The 22,939-nt window shown below is 40.2% G+C and overlaps 1 protein-coding gene across 2 annotated transcripts; it reads right to left on the bottom strand.

Moving 5' to 3' along the window:
* Window positions 1–1,377: 1,377 nt before the first annotated feature.
* On the bottom strand, window positions 1,378–4,180 carry LOC126610178 (nuclear pore complex protein NUP50A-like). Of its 2 annotated transcripts, none has more exons than XM_050278167.1 (2): window positions 4,013–4,180; window positions 1,378–3,069 (listed from the first exon to the last, which is right to left on the bottom strand). In XM_050278167.1, exon 2 carries the CDS (start codon window positions 3,003–3,005, stop codon window positions 1,719–1,721), a length of 1,287 nt encoding a protein of 428 aa, XP_050134124.1. In that variant the 5' UTR covers window positions 3,006–3,069; window positions 4,013–4,180; the 3' UTR covers window positions 1,378–1,718. The 2 variants fall into 2 exon arrangements, with proteins under 2 accessions (XP_050134124.1, XP_050134125.1); XM_050278168.1 differs by having other exon boundaries at window positions 4,009–4,169.
* Between the last annotated feature and the right edge of the window lie 18,759 nt (window positions 4,181–22,939).

The raw sequence follows: 22,939 nt of genomic DNA, 5'->3' as shown, positions 1-22,939 counted from the left end.
GTATGCACCTCAAGTTGGGTTGGATATGAGTCTGAAGGATAAATTTGGGAAGACGTTGTAGAATTGGTTCAAGGAATCTCTTAGACGGAGAAGTTATTCACAGGAAGAGATTTAAATGGACATGTGCCAGGAGACAGGCAACTATGGAGGTTTTCATGGTGGCCATGGTTTTGGGGAGATAAACGAGGATGGGGAAGCCATTTTGGATTTTGAAATGGCATACGTCTCTTTTTAGCCAACACATTCTTTAAGAATAGAGAAGAGCATGTGATCACCTATAAGAGTAGGTCGCATCAAAAACACAAATAAATTTCTTTTTAATTAGGCAGAGGGAACGTATAACTTGGTAAGGATTGCAAATTTATACCGGCAGAGAACCTAGCTAACTAAAACCACTCTTTAAATTAGCTTTCTCCCACAACAGATTTCTCCCACTACACCTAAACCATAAAACCTCAAAACTTACAGAAAAAATACGAAAGCAACTCCAAAAAATAAGCCCAAAACGGGCAATAAATGTTAATAGAGGTAAAACCGATTCTAAAATGGGAAATAGGGTATCAGCTGTCATCTTCTCCGCCGTGAAGCCGTCGTCTGTGCAATTGATTTCGACCAGCCAGAGATTGCTTACACACATTAATCATATTTCTTCTCCGTCCCTCCCCGGTGTAATATGTCTACCCTATGAACGTTCTTGATCGTTGGTAATAGTCTAATTAATCTTCGAAAATATATTAGAAGGGCACCATTTCATGATTCTCGCAAAACAAAATAAACTAGAGTCCCGTTCTCTTGATTACCTGATTATTAAGGATTTATGGCAACCTACCTTTGAATTAGATATCGAGTGTTGAGATTAAAACAATAAAAGCATATTCATTTAATTCTTTATTTAATTCTTTGTTGTTATATCAAATTAAATAGTGAATGATCATGTATTCCCTGGCCACCAAGTGACGACGACAGCCATGGATCTTCAACAGCACAAGAAAGGGGAAACGGCAAGGGAAATCACTAAAGAAGCTAAAGAAAATAGTTCATAAGATGTGTGGCACCACCGTCCTGAACGGTATTCAAAGTATTTTGCAAGAAAAAGTTTGTCCATAACATATTTTCATTCTAAAGTGGAATCAGACAGGTTGAAATGACTGATTTCTCTTGAATACCTACAGCCACTCAGTGCCAAAACATATTTGATCCGACAGTTTAAACGAGCACCGAGGATCCTTGCAAATCCAAACGGTCAAGTATGTGTCGGCACTGAACACTTTTGGAGTATAACAACACTAAATTCGTTTAAGGTGTAAAGAAATATTAGTGGTCCAAATAAAATTTCTGGATAATTTCCCAAAGAGGCTATTAATCTAACCGAGAAAGTTTTTAACATCTGACAGACAGCAGTTTAACATATATTGCATATGAAGGGACCAACCGACTATAAAACTGTGTCAAGCAGTCAACATCCCAAAGAGCAAACGCAGTCTGACTTAACCGCCTACGATTTATCCAGAATGAGTTACCACTGGTCTTTCGAACATTAGAATGAAATTAAAACTACAACAAAACGGGCAGGACTCTATAACTCTGCTACAAAAGGGCTTCGGAACAGCCGGACTCTAAAACAACTTTGTTTTCTTCCCAAAAAGGGGCAAGGACGACAACAGGGAAAAGTTGCGATAGGAAATGAAACTCAGCAAGCATTGACATAAGCTACCTTTTTAATCATCAGATGCCTTGGGAGAATTTTCAGGAGTCTTCATAGCTGTAAATGCCTTACCTTTATCTTTATGTGCTGTAACAGCAGCACGAAATTCCTCGACTATGGAACCATCCTTGAACTTCAAAGCAAAGGTGGAAAGCCCATCCTTCTTTTCATCAATACTGTTCATGCAGGCAAATGTTACACCTTTCTTCTCCATGTTCGTGAGCTTCATGTCTGGGTAAAGGCTTGCATTCAGAATTACCTTCCTAATTCCCTTGAGTCTCATAACAAGTCTGGCTTTCTCAGATTCAGATACATTAACTTTCAGATCTCCCTTTCCACGTTCCTTCCAGCCTCCATCAATAAATTCAAACAACGCAGCATCAGCAGTGAAAACCACTTTCTCATTTTCTTCCCCAGTCTCAACTGAAATCTCTTGCAATGGAGGGAAGGCACCACCATCACTCTTAGGTACAACTGAGGGCCCTGATGTGCCAAAGAGTGAAGAACTTCCATTACGCGAGAGACCAAGACCAGAAGGCTGATCATTGTTTGATCCAAAAAGTGAACCAGAGCCAGTACCCAATGCAGACCCATCCTTTGAAATAAGCCCAAATGAAAAACTGGACGTGGAGAACCCAGTTCCAGAGATATTTGTGAAGGCATTTTGGCTACTCGAAAGCTGTTGGAATGAGCTCAATGAGTTACCTTCCGGACTTGGATCAACATTTTCGTTTTTGTTATCTTTCTTATCTTCTCCATCTTTCTTATCTTCGTTATCTTTCTTATCTTCAATTTCGGCATTTTCCTCTTCCTCATTTACTGCATCACCCTCATTTGTCTTATTTTCACCCACAGCTGGTTCAGGTTGTTCCGTTGCCTCACTGGAAACTTCATTGTTCTCCTTCGCAACATTCTCCTTATCTGCAGCAGAGTCATCCCCAGCTTGATCAGCCTGTTCAACCTTGCTTTCTGGCTGCTTATTATCCTCATCTGAAACTCGTGTCTCACTGGCAGGTGGTGCGCTAGCTGCAGCAGGGGCTGCAGTTGCTCCTGTTGGAGGAACCAAGCGTATACCAGCAAAAGGATTGGAAGTATTAGATGCGGGGGCAGATGTACACTGCTGGCGACGAACCTTCACAATTCTTCTGGTGGCCAGTACCTCCTCACTGGCCCTCTTGAAAGTTCCAATCTCTGCATCAGAAGCATCGTCCTCGTCATCAAGGCCTGGGTTATCCCGAGACAGTTCCCTCCCAGCAGCTCGCTTCTTATTAAGTGGAAGGGCATTTTCCGAATCCGCCATTGACAAATGAATTAAAAAAATTGGATTAACCAGCCTGTGTATCAAGTATTTGGGAAGCCAATATCTGCATATAATCATAAATTGTAATTCTTCAGAGTCCAGATGAACATAAAACCACAGATACTAAACTCACAAATCATTTACTACCAAATGTAGATAAAACTAAACAGGTAAATTAATTCGAACGTACTAACAGCATTGAATAAGACTGCCAAGAATTGCAATACATCATGTCTAATCAAAGAAAGCTTCGATTATAAAGAATCTTAAAGTAAAACTAACAAACAAAGGAAAGAAAAGTTCCATGTCATCTAAAGAGTCAACCAAATTTGTCAACAGAACAACAGAGCTCAATACAACTCGGGATTTAACATTTTATAAATATTCCAATAACTTAATAACAGAGAAATGAGTATTCTCCTCTTTGCATATAACTTGAAGCAAAAGATATTAAATATAAGTGATTACAAAACAACACATTTTTCTTATCCAAAATTGTATCCACAAATTATTACAGTAACAAGGGCGCAAGAATGCTAAAGAAAGAGTCTCCAAAACTCCATTAATCAATTATTTGGGTCGTCCCAAATAACAAAAAATTCCAAAACCTAGGTTGAAAATAACAGTTCAGTATGCTTCAAAATACCATAAACCCTATCTAATAACAGCGTCGAATTAAAAATTCTCTATTATTTTTTGCAAACTCTTTTTAGCTACCAACAATTTCCTCAGCAACCAAACAAGAGTTAACAGCTAAAACCCCACTTTCCAAGAAAATTCCAAAAACAGATACCCTAATGGCAAATCGCAATCCGCATAGAAAATAAAAAAATAGCAAATCGAAATCGAAACAACCACAAAGAAGCCACATAATCCACCGAGAAAAAAGACCCAAATATCACCAAAAAAATGAAATGATAAATGAAACCCCCAAAATATTAAGTATATCAAACTGAAATTGCACAAACCCTAATTCAAAAATTGGGAATACAAGGACTTGGACTCACCAGGAGGCAAAGAGACGCAGAAGCAGAACCTAGAGAGAGAGACCCAAAGACAAATGGGTGATTTTATTTTTGTGGTTTTCGGATTGCTTATATAGATAAATGTTGAATTGCAGAGATTTATTTGGGAAAGCTTTGGATACGAAGGGTTTATTTTCTTTCCCCTTTTGATTTAATTGTGCGTGTAATCGAGGTCACTTTTTGACACGTGCGGTGTTTAGGGTCTGCGTGCCAACTTCCTTGATCCTGAGATTTGAAATTGGGCCTCCAGCATGTCCATGAAGGTCTTGGTTTTGTTGTTTTTTATTTAGTAAATTACACAGAACTACCTTAATTATTAAGTCGTTAACAGTTTTATATCTCATCTTTAAAAAGTTTCAATGTCATACCTTATCTTCGAATTTGTTGCAATGTGATACCTCTGTTACATTGGCTGTCAATTGGTCCGTTATATGATGACGTGGCGTATGCCACATCCCACCATCTCCACATATGAACTTCCACGTGGTCTGTCACGTAGATTTCCCGCCAAATTAATTTCCACGTCATTTACAAAAAACTAGAATTTTTTTTCAACATAATTATTTCCAACGCAAAAATCGTCCATGTCAGAAAAAAAAAATATTAATTTTTTTTTTAAGGGGTCCAATTTTGGAAGATAATACAACCTAAAAAAACCAAACCAAATGGAAATTGTACATAAACATATGATCCCACATCAACACAAATCCTACATAAACACATGATATAACAAAAAATGAACACAAAGTCCACTTGAAACAAAACATTTGCAAAGACCAAAAGATGAACTGTAATTCATATAGCATCATTGATCCACCTAACATTTACAAAGATATGCATTAGACATCCTTAAATGTCCCAAAATGCACAGTGCACTGATCCAAAAAACATACTGAAATCCATCCATCAAAACAGTGCATTTTCAGGGATACAAATAAATTAAAAAAACCAAAAGAAATTCAATGTTTGTGATGTCTAATTCCAGAACCTATGTACCTTAATTTTAGTTCCTACTGCACATAAAACATGAAGTGAAAAACAATAATTTGTTACAATTTCTAGCATCTTTAGGTCTTGGTTTGCTCTTTCTCTGCTTGGTGGCTCTCGGTGAATGAGCTTCAAGATTTGCAGATGAACCATCCCCTGATTGTGATGCCTAATTTCAATATTCATTACAAAAAGTTTAGATGCAAAGCAAGGTTCTAAACTAAACTTCTTGTTGTAAACTACAAAGAAGAGGATTAGGTTTTGTACCTTAGATTTCCTTGTTCTCTTTTTAGGTGCAGCTTCGGCTAATGACGATGCTCTCCCTTGGGCTGATGTGGATGCCTATAACAAAGTATAAAATCATTCATTAAAGAATTAAAGAAAGTACAAAATATTACATGTTTGTCCCTTGGAGGAAGATGTCGATGATGGGTCCGTGAATTATGTCCTTCTTGCTTGCATATGGTACACTTCAAAGCACATTGTCCCTTCAAAGCACCTTCAGAATTATTTGGTGGGTTGGTGGGTTGGTGGGAGTTTGTTCACCATCTTTTTCCAAATCAGCAGCTTTTTTGTTTCTTTTCTTCCTTGTTCTTCCAGGTTGCCTTGTATATAATGGAGGCAAGATTGGTGCGTTTTCAGTATCCTCCTACAATGGCATACCATTCATTGGCATTATTAAGTGAGAATAAACTTCCAAGTATCGTGCCTTTGAATAGTATGCATCCACATAATCCTCATGTTTTTCTCTCTTGAAATGGATTGCAGATATTGCATGGTTGCAAGTATTCCCATCAAGTCATACTTCCTACAAGAGCATGTCTTCTCAACCAAGTCCACCACATATTGTCCCCCACCTCCAGCATCCACTTGAAATTTGGTCCCTCCTGACCATTGTGCAATGTACCTGCCACTAAAGAGTTTGGCTTCCTCCAACTTCTTCCTAATCTTAGGGCAAATATCTCCTAATTGTTTCATCATTATACCTCGCCTCATTTAAATTCTCTTCATCAACATAGTCTGAATCATTTGCAGCATAGTTATAATAGGTTTTTGCCTTAACACTAGTATGACTGCATTGAATGATTCACATAAATTATTAAGCAACATGTCACACTTTGGATAGGTTTCACAGTGGGACTTGCTCCATTAAGTTGCAGGCTTATTCATTAGCCAATTGTAGGCATTCCCATCTAGCTTCTTAACCTCCTCCATTGCCTTTTTGAAGTGTGGAACTGTTTTTGTTTTGGTAACTGCCCATAGAGCATCTTTCAAAGTTTTCCCCTTGAACAAATTCCTATAGTTTGTGTACAAATTCCTCACACAGAGTTTGTGTACAAATTCCTATAGTTTATTCCAACATTTGAATAAAGAAAACAAAAGAAAGCACCCAAATTTCAACTTTTGTTAAACAATTATACAAAGGAGCCCCAGGACCACCACCACCCAAACTACCTTTTCCTCGAGGCCCCAACAACAATACACAAAGCACCCACTTGACCCCTAGACGACCAGCACCCAAACAACCTTTTTCTTGACAACAATTAACAAAGGACCCACATAACCCCCATTCTACAACATACCCGTAAAAATTTCGATTAAACAATCAATGAAACTCACAAATCGCCAACAAAGATTTTCGAATCAACAAACCCAGAAAAACGAGAATAAAAAAAAGGATGTAACAAAGCACAAAATGAATTGAAATTTGAACTTACAGTAAGTAGGCGTCGTTTGCTCATGATCCTCGCCCACATTCCACCCCATTTCGAATCCTTCGAAATACTGTAAAATCTTTCAAAAACCAGAAAAGCTTAGGGTTTTCAACAAAAACGAACAAAATGAAGGTAGGCGACGACAACACGAACTTAGGGTTTTCGCTCAATGATCTATTGATCGTGATTTGGATAGCGATTTGGGGCGGGTGATATGAAATTAGGGTTAGGGTTCTTTGATTTGGGAACTGGAACAAAAGAAATAGAAGGGAATCGCACGGGTTGAGGCTTTACGCTTCAATTCGAATTGCACGATTCACAAGGGAAGTTTTTTTTTTAATTTTTATTTTAAAATAAAATTATTTTTTTTTAATTTTAAATTTTTTGTTATATACTCATGTCATCCTTTTAGATGATCCACGTGTATCAGATGCCAACGTGGAAGTTCATATGTGGAAAGCGTGGGACCCAACATAAGCCATGTCAGCATATAACGGAGGAATTGACAGACAACGTAACAGAGGTAGAACATTGCAACAAATTCGTAAGCAAAGGTATGACATTGAAACTTTTTAAAGATGAGGTATGAAACTGTTAACGACCCAATAATTGAGGTAGTTTTTTGTAATTTACCCTTTTTAATTTATTTTGCGTGAACTTTTTTTTTTAAATAAAAAAAACTTACAAAGTTAAAATATATCATCATACATATATTTTTTTTATTTTAATCCATATAACATTTTTCTACATCTAGTTATGGTGGAGCCACTGGCAATGATCTTCTCAATTGATCTTGTGATTACACAAAGTTCTTGATGTGTGCTCAAGAATCATGTTTATACCATACTTGACCAATCCCAAAACTACTGAGCACCGGTCAACGTTATACCGTTAAGGACCCAAAAGAGTTTCTCTCCAACCAGGAGGCCAATCACAGCGTGACACGTGTCGACTTCAGAAGCTAATCATAGTGCAACACGTGTCAACATCAGAAGCCAATCACAACACGACACGTGTCAATGTCAGAATGAAACTAGAAACTCTCTTATATAAATAGAGATCATTATCTCACAATATTTCCAAATGTCATTTGTACTAAATCATTCATTAGTACTCACTAAAAGAGAGCTTGAACCTATGTACTTGTGTAAACCCTTCACAATTAATGAGAACTTCTTTACTCCGTAGCCAATCTGGGTGAACCACGTACATCTTATGTTTGCTTCCCTATCCCTATCCATTTACATACTTCTTCACACTACTGACCATAGCAATCTAGCGAAGGTCACAAACTTAACATTTTCTGTTGTACCAAAGTCCTCACTGATTTTGTGCATCAACATTCGGCGCTGTCTTTGGGAACGACACTTATTCTCACTCTCTTTAGCTTTGCTAAGCTGGTTTCCACCATTCATACACTCTCTTTTAACCAAGCATCCCTCTCCAACATGGGGAGCGAAGGAAGCCACAGTACACAGAATGACACCCATCTTGCACCTAGTGCGAAGCAATGAAAGAAGGAAGGAAAAAGGGTTGCTCTTCAAGCTAAAGTCGATGAGCTAGAATCTCAAAACAACAAGATAATAATGAAGAATGAGGTCCTCCAAGAGCAGTATGAGAAGCTATTTGAGATGCTCCACCAAACTAGGTGTACTCAAACGTGCGAACTCGTTACCCCTGTGGACATCAACCATCATCTGGATGCCTCCCAACAAGAAGGGTCACCTTCCTTTGACATGGGTATCCCTGATGAGGATCGAGCTAATCATTAAAACATTGATCAACATGAGACTTCTCTCAACCCAGCTGCTTCGACCCGAAGCAGGAGAAGTGGAAGAAGACACCTCCTTGCAGAAAGGTTGGAAAGATCGAAAGCTTATCGTGACTGCCGAGACTTCCTAAAGCAACGTCGAGAGAATCCCTTCCACATAAGCTCGAAGATCAATGACCCAAGGGTTTCTGAAAGACTCGGTCCCCTCCCATGTCCCAGGTCGGCTACCAATTTCTAGAAGGGGCAACAAGTCCTAGAGAAACACGAAGGTATAGGGGACTCAGAGATGTTTCGACAGACATACCTTGAAAGTCAGTACGGCAAGTTCAGGGAAAAATCACAAGCTCTTGATCAAACCTTCCTACTTCCAAGAGGAGATGGAGATTTACGAAAGAAAGCTCCAGTGGTACATGACTCCACTCAGGACCCTCTTGTCCTACAGCTTCTTAAGGAAGTAAACAAGTTGAAGGTCGAACGACAAGCTGAGATACCTGATTGGAACCAACCTAGGCTTGACCCTCTTACAAGAAGGATTCTCGACACCCCCTCCAAGCAAAGACAAAGCAGAAGCTTGGCTTGCAACTCTATATTGGAAAGGAGGACCCGATTGAACACATTAACCTTTTTGAGTCCACCATGGCATACCGGATACACACCGACGAAGAGCGATGTCTTCTCTTTCCCTCCACCCTCTCTGGCGGAGCTCTAAACTGATATTACCGTCTTCCACTTGAAACGGTAGACTCATTTGAGGAATTGAGGAAACTGTTTGTTTCTCAACACATTTCCAAGATCGATCGCTTGCATTCTGCAGATAACTTGTACACTATTCGCTAGAAGCCGGACGAGTCACTACGAGAGTATGCCGATCGCTTCAGCCATGAGTATTCTCGCTGCACTGAGGAAGATGACAAGACCGCCCTCAAGGCCTTCACAGCAGGCCTACGTGATTGTTTCTTCAAGTACATGATCAATGCCAACACTTGGAAGACTTACTCTGAGGTGATGGCACAAGCTTACAACCATGCCTCCGCCGAGGTAAGAACATATCAAGGGAAACCCCCCACAGGCACCCCTTATCAGTAAGTAGGGAGTGGAAGCCAGATCCAACCAAATGAGAAGACCTCAACCTTCCAAATGGCAGCGGTGCCTCCCCCTGCCTTACTTAATACTTTGCCAAGTCAACAGACATATCAATCTCAAGGCAAAACGAAAGATTTCCATCCTCACCAGTCTCATTTTAGTAAAAGGAGTAAGGGACATCACCGCAATAACCAAGGGTATCGCAACGATAATCCCCGACCCTAAGCAGTCAACACAGTGGGTCAAGCACGTGTCAGGACAGCCCCTACCCCGAGATATAAGGCATACACACCTTTGAACGCCACATGCATGGCCATTTACCCCAGCATAGCACATCTGATATCGAAGCCAAAGTCGAGGCACCTGGATTACAAGTCCACGAAGAACACGGACATGTTTTGCTGCTACCACGAGTATAACGGCCATGACAGCGAGAAGTGTATCACCCTTCGTGATCATAGTGAAGCTTTGGCACGTGAAGGAAAAATTGATCAATTCCTCATTCACCCTCCAAGGGGTAACCGTAACCAACTCCAGATGAATGTGATATATTCCATAAATGGTGACATACCCATATCTAAATCTTCCAGCAGGGCCATGAAAAATAGTGAACGAGCTTTAAGGTCTGGCCACCAAGTGTTTCACGTGGAAGACATCAGGGGAGGCAAGTATCAAAAGCCTAACTGGGATCCAATATGTTTCTACCATGAGGAAGAAAGAGGTATCATCTACCCTCACAATGACCCACTGATCGTGGAAGCTCACATAGTCAACTTTGAAGTACGATGAATCTTGTAGACACGGGGCTTCGGTCAATATCATGTTTGCTGAAGCTTTCAGGGCACTTAATGTAGCTAAACATTTGCTCGATCGCTCGATTTCCCTTCTGATAAGCTTCTCTAGTGATATCGTGCAACTTTTGGGGAACATACACTTACCTTTCACCATTGGTACATGCCCTTACACATCTACTATTACCACTAACTTCCAGGTGGTTGATTGCCCAACGACATACAATGTCATCTTAGGACGCACATGCATCAATGATCTCAAGGCCATGGTATCCACACATATGTTGTTGATGAAATTTCCAACCCCCTATGGCAATGGTTACATCAGAAGAGATCAACTTAGTGCACGATCATGTTACAACACTTCGGTCAAGCAACAACACTTGTATGTGCCCAAGGAAACCCTTTCTATACATGACCAAGTCATAAAGACCAACCCAGACGAAGCCAACTTGGATCTTCATTATGGCAACAGTCAACCCGACGATCCTTGAGATGACTCTTTCACCTAGCAAGCACAACCCGCTGAAGAGTTGGAGAAGGTCTCTATCTCAAAAGATTATCCGGATCGCATGGTGAAGATTGGCATCACCTTGTCACCACCCATTCGATTGGTATTGATCTCTTTTTTGCAATAGAACACTAAGGTCTTCGCCTGGTCATACGAGGACATGTCAGGCATCTCTCCCGATATCATCTGCCATCGCTTAAGTATTGACCCCAAGACCAAGCCAGTGAGACAGAAGCGAAGATCCTATGACACTAAACGGTACGAGGCAATGAAGGCAGAAGTTGAAAAACTCAAAGGCATAGGCTTTGTCCGCGAAGTCAATTATCCAACGTGGGTAGCAAATGTTGTCCTTGTTAAGAAGAATTCGACCAAGGAAAGTCTCCTGCTCCAAAAAGTCTTGTGGAGAATGTGTGTCGATTACACCGACCTAAACAAATGATGCCCGAAGGATAGCTTTCTTCTTCCTCTCATAGACAGACTTATAGACTCTACAACATAGTGTGAACTCCTGAGCTTCATGGATGCTTACTCAGGATACAAACAAATCATCATGAACCCTCCGGACCAAAAACACACAGCCTTCACTACTGACAGGGGACTATATTGCTATAAAGTCATGCCCTTCGGCCTAAAGAATGCAGTAGCGACTTATCAGAGACTAGTCAATTCAATGTTTGCCAAACAGATTGGGAAGAACATGGAAGTTTACGTTGATGATATGCTAGTCAAGAGCAAACATGCTGACCAACACATCACCAACCTATCTGAAACTTTCACCATTCTGAAGAGGTATCGAATGAGGTTGAACCTCAACAAATATGCCTTCGGCGTAGGCTCTGGTAAATTCTTAAGCTTCATGATAAGCCAACGAGGCATTGAGGCTAATCCCGAGAAAATCAAAGCAATCCTCGACATGAAAGAATCGGTAACTTCAAAAGACATCTAAAGCCTTACTGGCAAGGTGGCAGCCTTAACTAGGTTCATCTCTAAGGCCACAGACAGATGTGCTCATTTCTTCAAAGCATTTAAGGGAAGTAAGAAGTACATTACATGGACTGATAAATGTGCTGAGGCATTCAAGAACCTCAAAGACTACATGAGTAAAACCTCTCTGCTCTCCAAACTTGAGGTTGGTAACACTCTCATTATCTATCTGTCGGTATCGGCTTCAGCAGTAAATTCCATTCTCATTCGAAAGGACGGTAATGTCGAACGGCCTGTCTACTATGCTAGCAAAGCCTTACAAGATGCGGAGACACGATCCTCCAACATTGAGAAATTGGCTCTAGCATTGGTCATGTTTGCTCGAAAACTTCGCCCTTACTTCCAAGCACACTCCATCATCGTGCTTACTAATCATCCTTTTCGACAGATACTCCAAAGTCCTGACACTTCCGGGTGAATGATCAAATGGGCGATAGCATTGGGTGAGTTTGACATCTCCTACCAACCAAAGCCAACTAAGAAAGGCCAAGCAATGGCAGACTTCATCGCCAACTTCACATATCTTGTTAACATTGTTTCTACTCCTAAAGAAGTGGTTTCATTACCCTCGGAAACTCAGAAAACAGAACCAACAGCCCCAGCATGGAGCCTATATGTTGATGGCTCGTCCAACCAACAGGGTTGTGGAACAGGACTAGTCCTTAGACCCCTGACAAAGTGGCAATAGAGTATGCTTTTCGTTTAAAATTCAAGGCGTCGAACAATGAGGCCGAATATGAAGCTCTCCTAGTAGGCTTACATTTGGCCAAACACCTTGGGGTTAAACAAATTGATATCTTCAGTGACTCCCAATTGGTGGTTAACCAGGTCACCAACAACTTTGACGCTAAGGATAGCTCCATGGCAGCATATCTGGCACAAACACAATTGTTGCTCAAACACTTCCACTACCAGATCACCCAAATTCCTCGAGCAGCAAACAGTCATGCAGATGTTTTGGCTCGCCTCACCTCAGCAGTGGAAGATAAGATTGGGAGAAAAATTCCGGTCGAATTGTTGGCAACACCAAGCATCACGGCTGCGGAAGTGTGCAACTTACAACAGGGGGATAGTTGGATTACCTCAATTTATAAATTCCTTACTTATGGCACCCTTTCAAATGACAAAGTCCAAGCTAAGCAAATTCGATACAAGGCTGCCCGTTACTTGATCATTAATGACCAACTCTACAAGCGGGGTTTTAACCTACCATACCTAAGATGCCTTATGCCTGCAGAGGAGAAACTGTCCTTCGGGAAATACATGAAGGAGTCTGCGGAGATCATGCTGGATCTTGATCCCTAGCACACAAGGCCTTTCGCCAAGGATATTACTGGCCAACACTCCACCAAGATGCCATCAGAATATCCCGCTCATGTGATAAGTGTCAACGCTACGCAACTATTCCTCACTCCCTTCCCGAGCCGCTCACTCCTATGATTAGCCATTGGCCCTTCGCCCAATGGGGACTTGATTTGATCAGCCCAATGCCTGCAAGAAAGGGCAAGGTTCGCTATGCAATCGTTGCAGTTGACTACTTCACAAAGTGGGCCGAAGTAGAACCCTTGGCAACCATTACTGAGGTAAAAATAGAAGACTTCGTATAGAAGAACATCCTTTGCAGATTCGGCATTCCCAATGCGATAGTCACTAACAACAGGCGACAGTTTGACAATAATAAGTTCAAGATGTTCTGCTCTAAGTTCAACATCAACTTATGTTTTGCCTTCCCAGCTCATCCCCAATTTAATGGACAAGTTGAAGCCATCAACAAAATAATCAAGCGAACTTTGAAAACCAGCTTGGACAAGGCTAAAGGTTGTTAGCCAGAATTTGTACCCCAAGTTCTTTGGTCATACCGCACTTCGTATCGGACATCAACAGGAGAAACCCTATTATCACTTGCCTTTGGTACAGAGGCAGTTGTCTCAATTGAGCTTGAGCAAGCAACGTTCCGAGTCTAAAACTACTTGCAAAGCGAAAATGGCAAACAACTTACCATCAACTTAGATCTAGTCAAGGAACACAGAAACCAGGCTCAATGAAGGAATGTCGCCTACAAGCAGCGTATCTCCAACTATTATAACTCAAGGGTCAAACCTCGTTCTTTCAAAGTAGGGGACTGGGTATTTTAGAAAAGATTACTCTGCGATAGAGTCCCGAGTGAAGGAACACTTAGTCCAAATTGGGATGGACCGTTTGAAGTTGTTGGCATCAGTCGCCCTGGCTCCTACAAGCTTAGAAGCTCCAATGGCAAGACCCTTGGCCATCCATGGAACGCTGATCACTTAAAGTAATATTACAAGTAAACTCACATTGTACAAGTGTTAAGCTTCAGCCGTTCGACATCCTATGTAACGAAGACTATTTGGCATGAATTTAATAAAGAGGTGATTTAGACAACTCGGTCATTATCCTCTTACATTTCTGGAAATGAAACACTTGGGTTCAAAGCTTCAACATGAATGCTTCCAACATGAAACAAAGTCTAAGTATATGTCAACAAGACTATACAAATAAACGAACAACTTCACAGTATATTCGTTCAATCATACATTCCAACACACTCATACATAAGCCAACTGTGCTTTGAAAGGGTTCAACATACTTTGTGTCATTTGACACTTGCTACAATGTACCTATACACCTTGCCCTTATTCTCACCAACCAGGTGATGAAATGTGAAGAAGGAACTCATCTTCATGCCACCAACCAGGTGATTAAATGTGCAACTCATACTCTCCTTGATGCCACCAACCAGGTGATGAAATGTACAACCTGTACTCTAATATCATTTGGCAACTTGCCACTCATGTCACCAACCAAGTGAAGAAGGAACTCATCTTCATGCCACCAACCAGGTGATGAAATATACAACCCGTGCTCTCCTTTATACCACCAACCAGGTGATGAAACATACAACCCGTACTCTAATATCATTTGGCAACTAGCCATTCATGCCACCAACCAGGTGATGAAATGTACAACCCGTACTCTCCTTCATGCCACCAACCAGATGATGAAATGTACAACCCGTACTCTAATATCATTTAGCAACTTGCCACTCATGCCACCAATCCGATGAAGAAGGAACTCATCCTCGTGCCACCAACCAGGTGATGAAATGTGATGAAAGGTGATGAAGGAACTCACCTTCGTACCACCAACCAAGTGATGAAAGCAACTCACCATTCATTCCACATACCAGAAGACGAGTGGTACAGGTTGTACATGTGAACTCCTAGCATTCATAAATAATCAAAAACCCCCAAGCTTGACAACTAAACTAAGGGAGCACTTATGCCCAACAAGAGTTATAGTCACCAACAAAGTCTTATTGCAAGCCAATAACAACTTCAGTGCATGGCATACAAATATCAAGCTATTCAGCCCTTTTGCATCTGCTTCAGACATTTCTCCTCTGTAACAATGCAAACACTATAACTCGTAGAAAGTTTCACACACTCTTGATCAAAACAGTGTGAAGCAAAACCAATTTATGGTTCCAGCAAGAGCTTCATCAAAGGAGTTCAACCACAATTCTCAAAAGCTTCACACATTCTTGATCAAGACAGTGTGAAGCAAAACCAATTTATGGTGCCAACAAGAGCTTCATCAATGGAGGGCAACCACAATTCTCAAAAGTTTCACACACTCTTGATCAAGACAGTGTGAAGCAAAACCAATTCATGGTGCCAAACAAGAGCTTCATCAATGAAGGGCAACCACAATTCTCAAAAGCTTCACACGCTCTTGATCAAGACAATGTGAAGCAAAACCAATTCATGGTGCCAACAAGAGCTTCATCAATGGAGGGCAATCACAATTCTCAAAAGCTTCACACGCTCTTGATCAAGATAGTGTGAAGCAAAACCAATTCATGGTGCCAACAAGAGCTTCATCAATGGAGGGCAACCACAATTCTCCTTACTCTCTTGATCAAGACAGTGTGAAGCAAAACCAATTCATGGTGCCAACAAGAGCTTCATCAATGGAGGGCAACCATAATTCTCAAAAGCTTCACACACTCTTAATCAAGACAGTGTGGAGCAAAACCAATTTATGATGCCAACAAGAGCTTCATCAATGGAGGGCAACCACAATTCTTAAAATCTTCACACACTCTTGATCAAGACAGTTTGAAGCAAAACCAATTTATGGTGCCAACAAGAACTTCATCAAAGGAATTTAACCACAATTCTCAAAAGCTTCACATACTCTTGATCAAGACAGTGTGAAGCAAAACCAATTCATGGTGCCAACAAGAGCTTCATCAATGGAGGGCAACCACAATTCTCAAAAGCTTCACATACTCTTGATCAAGCAGTGTGAAGCAAAACCAATTTATGGTACCAACAAAAGCTTCACCAACAAAAGTTTCATCAATCGAGGATAACTACAAATTTTCAAAAGCTTCACACTATCTTGATCAAGATAATGTGAAGCAAAATCAATTCATGATACCCAACAAAAGCTTCAACTCCAAAACTTCACCTACAAAAGCTTCACCTACAAAGCTTCAACTCCAAAGCTTCACCTACAAAGCTTCAACTCCAAAGCTTCACCTACAAAAGCTTCAACACAAAAGCTTCACCCCCAAAAGCTTCAACACAAAAGCTTCACCTACAAAAGCTTCACCCACAAAAGCTTCAATACAAAAGCTTGACCCATAAAAGCTTCATCTACAAAAGCTTCACCCACAAAAACTTGACCCACAAAAGCTTGACCCACAAAAGCTTCACTCACAAAAATTTCACCTACAAAGCTTCAACACAAAAGCTTCACCTACAAAAGCTTCACACTATCTTGATCAGGATAATGTGAAGCAAAATCAATTTATGGTGCCCAACAAAGCTTCAACCTCAAAGCTTCACCTACAAAGCTTCAACACCAAAGCTTAAATATATATATATATATATATATATATATATATATTCGAAAATTCGACAATTCAAAAATTCAAAAATTCAAAAATTCAAAAATTCGAAAATTCGAAAATTTGAAAATTCGAAAAAAAAAATTGCCTAGGCCTCCTCTTCTTTGGGCTTAACAACTTTCATAACAAATATATATGAAGGAGGAGTTTTGGGCTACCACTTAGAAAGGAAATGCCTCATTCGTCAACTCCCTCAATCGGAGACTAGGGGGACTACTACCATATGCTACTGCACCTTGATACTCAGAAGTCTCACGACCACTCAGTAACTTGGATTTTTCAAGTCTCCAACCAAGAAGTTTTCCTCACTCGGGAAATTAAGGGAACACTACGTCAATATATATACTTCACTCTCAAAGCTTCAACATACAAGCTTCAACAAAAGAAAAAATTCAAAGAACTTAGAAAAAGGCCTAGGTGTATTTAACACAATACGTTAAAATGAAGCAAAGCTTGTTTATTGATATCTCCGATAAGTTACAAATATGTACATATACATGAATCAAAATAAACAAACAAAAAGGAGCCTTCACAAAAGGTTGCTCTTGAGAAGTCTCAGCAATTGGCAGAGCCCCAAAAAGAGTAGGCACCGGAGGGTGATTATTCGGAGCCTCAGTACTGAGCAAAACCCCAGAAAGAGGAGGCACCGAAGGTTGATCATTTGGAGCTTTATTATGCGGTACAGCCCCAGCAGACGAAGGCAATAAATGCCTTTGGAACAAACCCACAAACCTCTGATGATCAAGTAAAATCTGACCATTAGATTCCTGCAGCTGGTCAAGCTTCCTCTTCATGTTTGTAGCATAGTCATGTGCGAGCCTGTACAACTGTTTATTCTCATGCTTGAGCCATCTGATCTCCTGTTTGAGACTTATCACTTCAGCCGCCAATGATTCAACTCATCAGACCGTTTGGAAATTAGTCTGTTATCTTTAGAAGTGAGAAGGTTCCTAGCCACCACCACAGCGGTCATATCATTCTTCATCACAGAGTCTCCAATGGTAAGAGGACCAGTAGGGGATAAAAAAGATAGGCATCATATGTTGTCCTGGGAAGGCATGGCTGCCTCTTCACCAAAGTTCAAGTCAAAACGACGATCGGATGGGCCAAACATTCTCAGAAATGATGAAGGAGAAATGAGGTGCAATAAATCTCTTAAGCTCAAAAATAAGGGGAAAATTCCTAAGCAATAACTCTCTGAATGTACTTCTTGCACACAATTGGTGCCCTTATAAAAGAAAGGGTAATAGGGTCGTTGGTTCAAAAATCGAAGAGGCATCACTCTTCGGATTTCGAAGAGGCACCACTCTCCACACGCAACATCAGTTACTCGGGTACCACAGATAACTTTGCCAAAGATCTCTGACAAAGTTTAGACACATAAATTTTGAAGGTCCAGCTACCCTACTATTACCCACAAGGGTAAAAGAACAGCACCACTGCTTTATAACTATAAAGTCCCAATGTGTGTCAACCTCTGTGCTCCGTGGCAAGACAGACTGGCAAAAATGCCCAACCTTTACTCACATTCGAGAAAACACTCCCAACAAGATTGCTTGCTCAAAAATCGAAGAGGCACAGCTCTCCGAATCTCGAGAGCCAGACTCCCAACAGGATTACGTGCTCAAAAATCGAAGAAGCACCGCCCTCCGAATCTCGAGAGCCAGACTCCCAACAGGATTACTTTCTCAAAAATCGAAGAGACACTACTCTCTGAATCTCAAGAGTCAGACTCTCAACAGGATTGCTTTCTAAAAAATTGAAGAGGCACCGCTCTCCAAATCTCGAGAGCCAGACTCCCAACAGGATTACGTGCTCAAAAATCGAAGAGGCACCGCCCTCCGAATCTCGAGAGCCAGACTCCCAACAGGATTACTTTCTCAAAAATCGAAGAGACACTGCTCTCCGAATCTCAAGAGTCAGACTCCCAACAGGATTGCTTTCTCAAAAATCAAAGAGGCCCCATTCTCTGAATCTCGAGAGCCAGATCCCCGACAGGATTGCTTGTTCAAAAACCGAAGAGGCATCTCTCTCCGAACTTCGAAAGCTAGATTTCCTTGGATAAAGCTTGTCTGCAATCTTCACACTCAACATCATCTTTCCAAATACCACAGACCACTTTTTCAAAGTGCTCTGACAAAGTTAAAACACGTGAAGCTTGCAACTCCCACTACATTGCTATGACCAAAAGGGTAAAGGAATAGCACTACTACTTGTTGTTAGGGAGACTCATATATATGTCGACCTTCATCCTCCACGGCCAGGCAGACCTGCAAATAAAAAAATGCTTAACTTTTCTTCACATCTGAGAGGGCACTCTCAACAGAGTCTCTCGAAATACTCAACTTCTTTTCCTCCCGATAATACCTCTGCAAACAAGCCACACCAGAGCAAGAGTATCTCATATCATCAGGGTTAAAAGCAAGAGTATCTCATATCATGCTTTTTCCCTGTCTTTTCCTTTGGCCTTGTTCTTACCTGCAAGACAAAGAGAAAGAGAGCAATCAGTCAGCACTTGGAATCAAACTTCCAGTCAAGAACTGATTACCTAGAACCCCTTGCCTGATTACTTACCTAGCATTGCTCTCGAGTACTCATCTTCAACATCTTATGCTTCCAGAGAAGATACCACATCTGCTTGAGGAACAGATAGGGCAAGTGAGAAGGATACAAGGAAGCATGTAGAAACAAGCATAACAAAACACGTGCCGATACATCCACTACTTTGTCAATAGCAAAAGTATCCCATATCATCAGGGTTAAACGTACTCTAGATTTGATGGACCTGTTTTGACCCTCAAATTCTTGAGTCGGCCTTATACTCTGGAGGAAACCAAAAAACCCTCCAGCCCAGTTCAAGAATAAGCATGTGGAAAGTTACTTCTTCAAAAGCAAAAGTATCTCATATCATCTTTTCTCCATTTGCTTCTCCTTATCCTTGTTGCTGTTTACGACACAAGGAGAATGAGAACAATCAACCGGAAGCCGAAGTCAAACCTCCGATCTAGGTTGCTTGCTTGGAAGTCTAATTGCTTACCTTGTCTGTTACCTCATTCGGCAAATCGCCTAGCTCGGCGACTTGGGGGACTCCTACTATCGGGTTTGTATCGCACTTGACCAAGCCTGAAACTACAAGTAAGCTTCAAGTGAAATTGATACATTACCTTGTGCATCTTCATCGGTTAAAGATACCACCCCTATATGGAGGAAAAGTACTTCCAAAGAAGATGTCACATCTACATATGAGACAGATAAGGCAAGTGAAAATGATACCACACTTTGGTACTTAGAAGTTTCGTGATTGCTCAATGGCTTGGATCTTGCAAGTCCCCAACCGATGAGTTTCCTTCACTAAGGAACTTAGGGGAGCACTGTTTGTACCATACTTGACCAATCCTAAAACTACTGAGCACCGGTCAATGTTATATCGTCAAGGACCCAGAAGAGTTTCCCTGCAACCAGGAGGACAATCACAGCGCGACACGTGTCGACATCAGAAGCCAATCTTAGCGCGACATGTGTCAACATTAGAAGCCAATCACAACACGACACGTGTCAATGTCAGAATGAAACTAGAAACTCTCTTATATAAATAAAGATCATTCTCTCACAATATTTCCAAATGTCATTTGTACTAAATCATTCACTAGTACTCACTAAAGGAGAGCTTGAACCTATGTACTTGTGTAAACCCTTCACAATTAATGAGAACTCCTCTACTCCGTGGACGTAGCCAATCTGGGTGAACCACGTACATCTTGTGTTTGCTTCCCTGTCCCTATCCATTTACATACTTATTCACACTAGTGACCGGAACAATCTAGCGAAGGTCACAAACTTAACAGTTTCTGTTGTACCAAAGTCCTCACTAATTTTGTGCATCAACAAATCATATTGACGAGTCCAGAGTGATGGACAAAGCATTGTTCAAGGTTTGTGGATCCGCTAACATAATCAAAATCATTTTTTCATTTGAAAAAGGTTTTGTTTTTATTTTTATGAAATTGTTCACTTTTGACATGAAACTTCACGTACTTTTTGGTTTTGTTCTTTTAATTTATTGGGTAGATGAATCTTTGTCGGCAATTACATATTGTGAGCCTAGTAACTTTAAAAGTTTAATAAATTTTATGTGGCTTTTTATTTTTAGTTATTTATTGGAATATAAATTATTTTAGGTTAAAATGTTCATAAAAATAAATTAGGATAATCTACATAAATTTTATTTTCAAAATAGTTACTAACAAACAAAATTATGCTAAAATCATTATTTAATAATCTAGGCTAAAATTTTAGGAAAATACCCCAAAATGGGACAATTTCTTAATCTTGGGACAGAAATATGACATTTCAAATATGCACAAGGCATGCACACGCCATGCACAACAATCGAACAGAAATAGGATTTTTCCTACACCTTGAAATGACCAAATTGTCCTCTCATATAAATGGATTATCCAGAAATTTCAGCCTTCATTTCTCATTTTGTATAGAGAGAAACAAAGAGGAGAGAGAAAATCTCTCTCGCCCAATTCCAATTCAAAGAATCCTAACCCACCCATCTTCGCTCTCTCTCTAACCCACCCACCCATCTTCTTCATCCAAGCTTCCATTATGTACAAGAGCTCTCTCTCTAACCCTTATCTTCTTTGATTTTTACCTTTTCATTTGTAGATTTTATGAACTGAGTTTGCTTAATTTTGCTTTTTTATTGATGGATTTTTGGAGTTGAAGTAATTGGTTTGGTGTTTCTTGGAGGAGACCCAAATCCTTTATTTTTTTATCATTTCTCTAATTTATATGTGGGTTTTCTTTTGTTCTGTCTTCTCCCTCCCTCTGCACCATCTCTCGATCCAAATTTACAAGCACTAAAATAGGGTTTAGCTTTTGCTGCAATCAAATGAAAAAACATATTAAAGGTCAATTGCCTTTTGGAGAAGAGATAAATTTGAGGGAAAAGAGAGAAATCAAAGTGGAAAGAAGGAAGAGAGAAGGATATGGACGAAATTGTTTCGCATACTCGTTCGCTCTCTTCGTATTAAGCTCGCTCATACATTGTATGTACACGACTTGCACATCTTATGCTCACAGATCTAAGCTCAACCCCAAAACCTATAGCTCACAGCTCTCTTCAAAATCAGAAAAATGACGCAATCAAATAAATAACCCTAAACTTTATATGAAGAATCGAAGATTCATTAATTTGAATTTGATATCAAATTTGATTGGGTTCAAATATTTCAAGGATTTGAAAGTTGCAGTTTGAATGGGCACGAAATAACCCAACTAAATCAAAGGAAATTGTTTCACGAACTCATTCGCTTTTTTCATATTTGAGGGCTTGCCTCTGAATCAAAGGAAAAAGTAGTAAACTACGTGAATGCAAAGAGTATCAGAGATGTAAATATGCAACATATGCCCTATATGCACACCAAATGCACATAATATGTACAGTACATGCACATGATATGCACTGAGGGGGAGAAATTTTAACGGCAACATATTAGTATAGTGGATACAATTAAAACATAATTGTTACGTATATAAGGTGACAGTGACAGTTTGAAAAGTCTTGTTACGTATATCAACCACCACTTAACCGTGCACGTAGAAAACATGATACTTGTTGTCGTTATTTCATGGACACGCATGATCCTTAACGTCATCTAAGCTTTTTTTTCTTTTCTTAATTTTGTTTTTCCCCGAGGCCAACTTGGTTGTGGTTATACTCGCTAAATTATGGGGCACAACATACGTGCATCATAACTAGTGAACATTCCCGCTTCTTATATTAAGATGTAGCCATGCACACCACGGAAAAAAATTTCACAAATTTCTGCAATTGAACACTTGAACTAGAAATTGTTCCATCTCAGTCTTCTAGCACATCAAAACTTGAAATTTATTCCACAACCCATATGCCCCAAGATGAAACACATACCATAATTTGACTTCTAAGTATTGATTTATCTTACAAACAACCCATTTATTACATAAATCATTGATGAAGAAACTTGGAACTAAACACCCTACCTTACTATGCCTACCGTAGCTTTAGTCGCTGGAAAAAATGAAACTTTCCAGCCAAAATAGAAAAATTGTACAAAACCCAACTCACTCTTCTCACCTTT

This window comes from Malus sylvestris, chromosome 17 (genome assembly GCF_916048215.2).
Source record: "Malus sylvestris chromosome 17, drMalSylv7.2, whole genome shotgun sequence".
Classification (NCBI taxonomy): Eukaryota; Viridiplantae; Streptophyta; class Magnoliopsida; order Rosales; family Rosaceae; genus Malus; species Malus sylvestris.
Note: the sequence above shows the minus strand (reverse complement) of the source record. Positions and strands in the feature narration are given on the sequence as shown.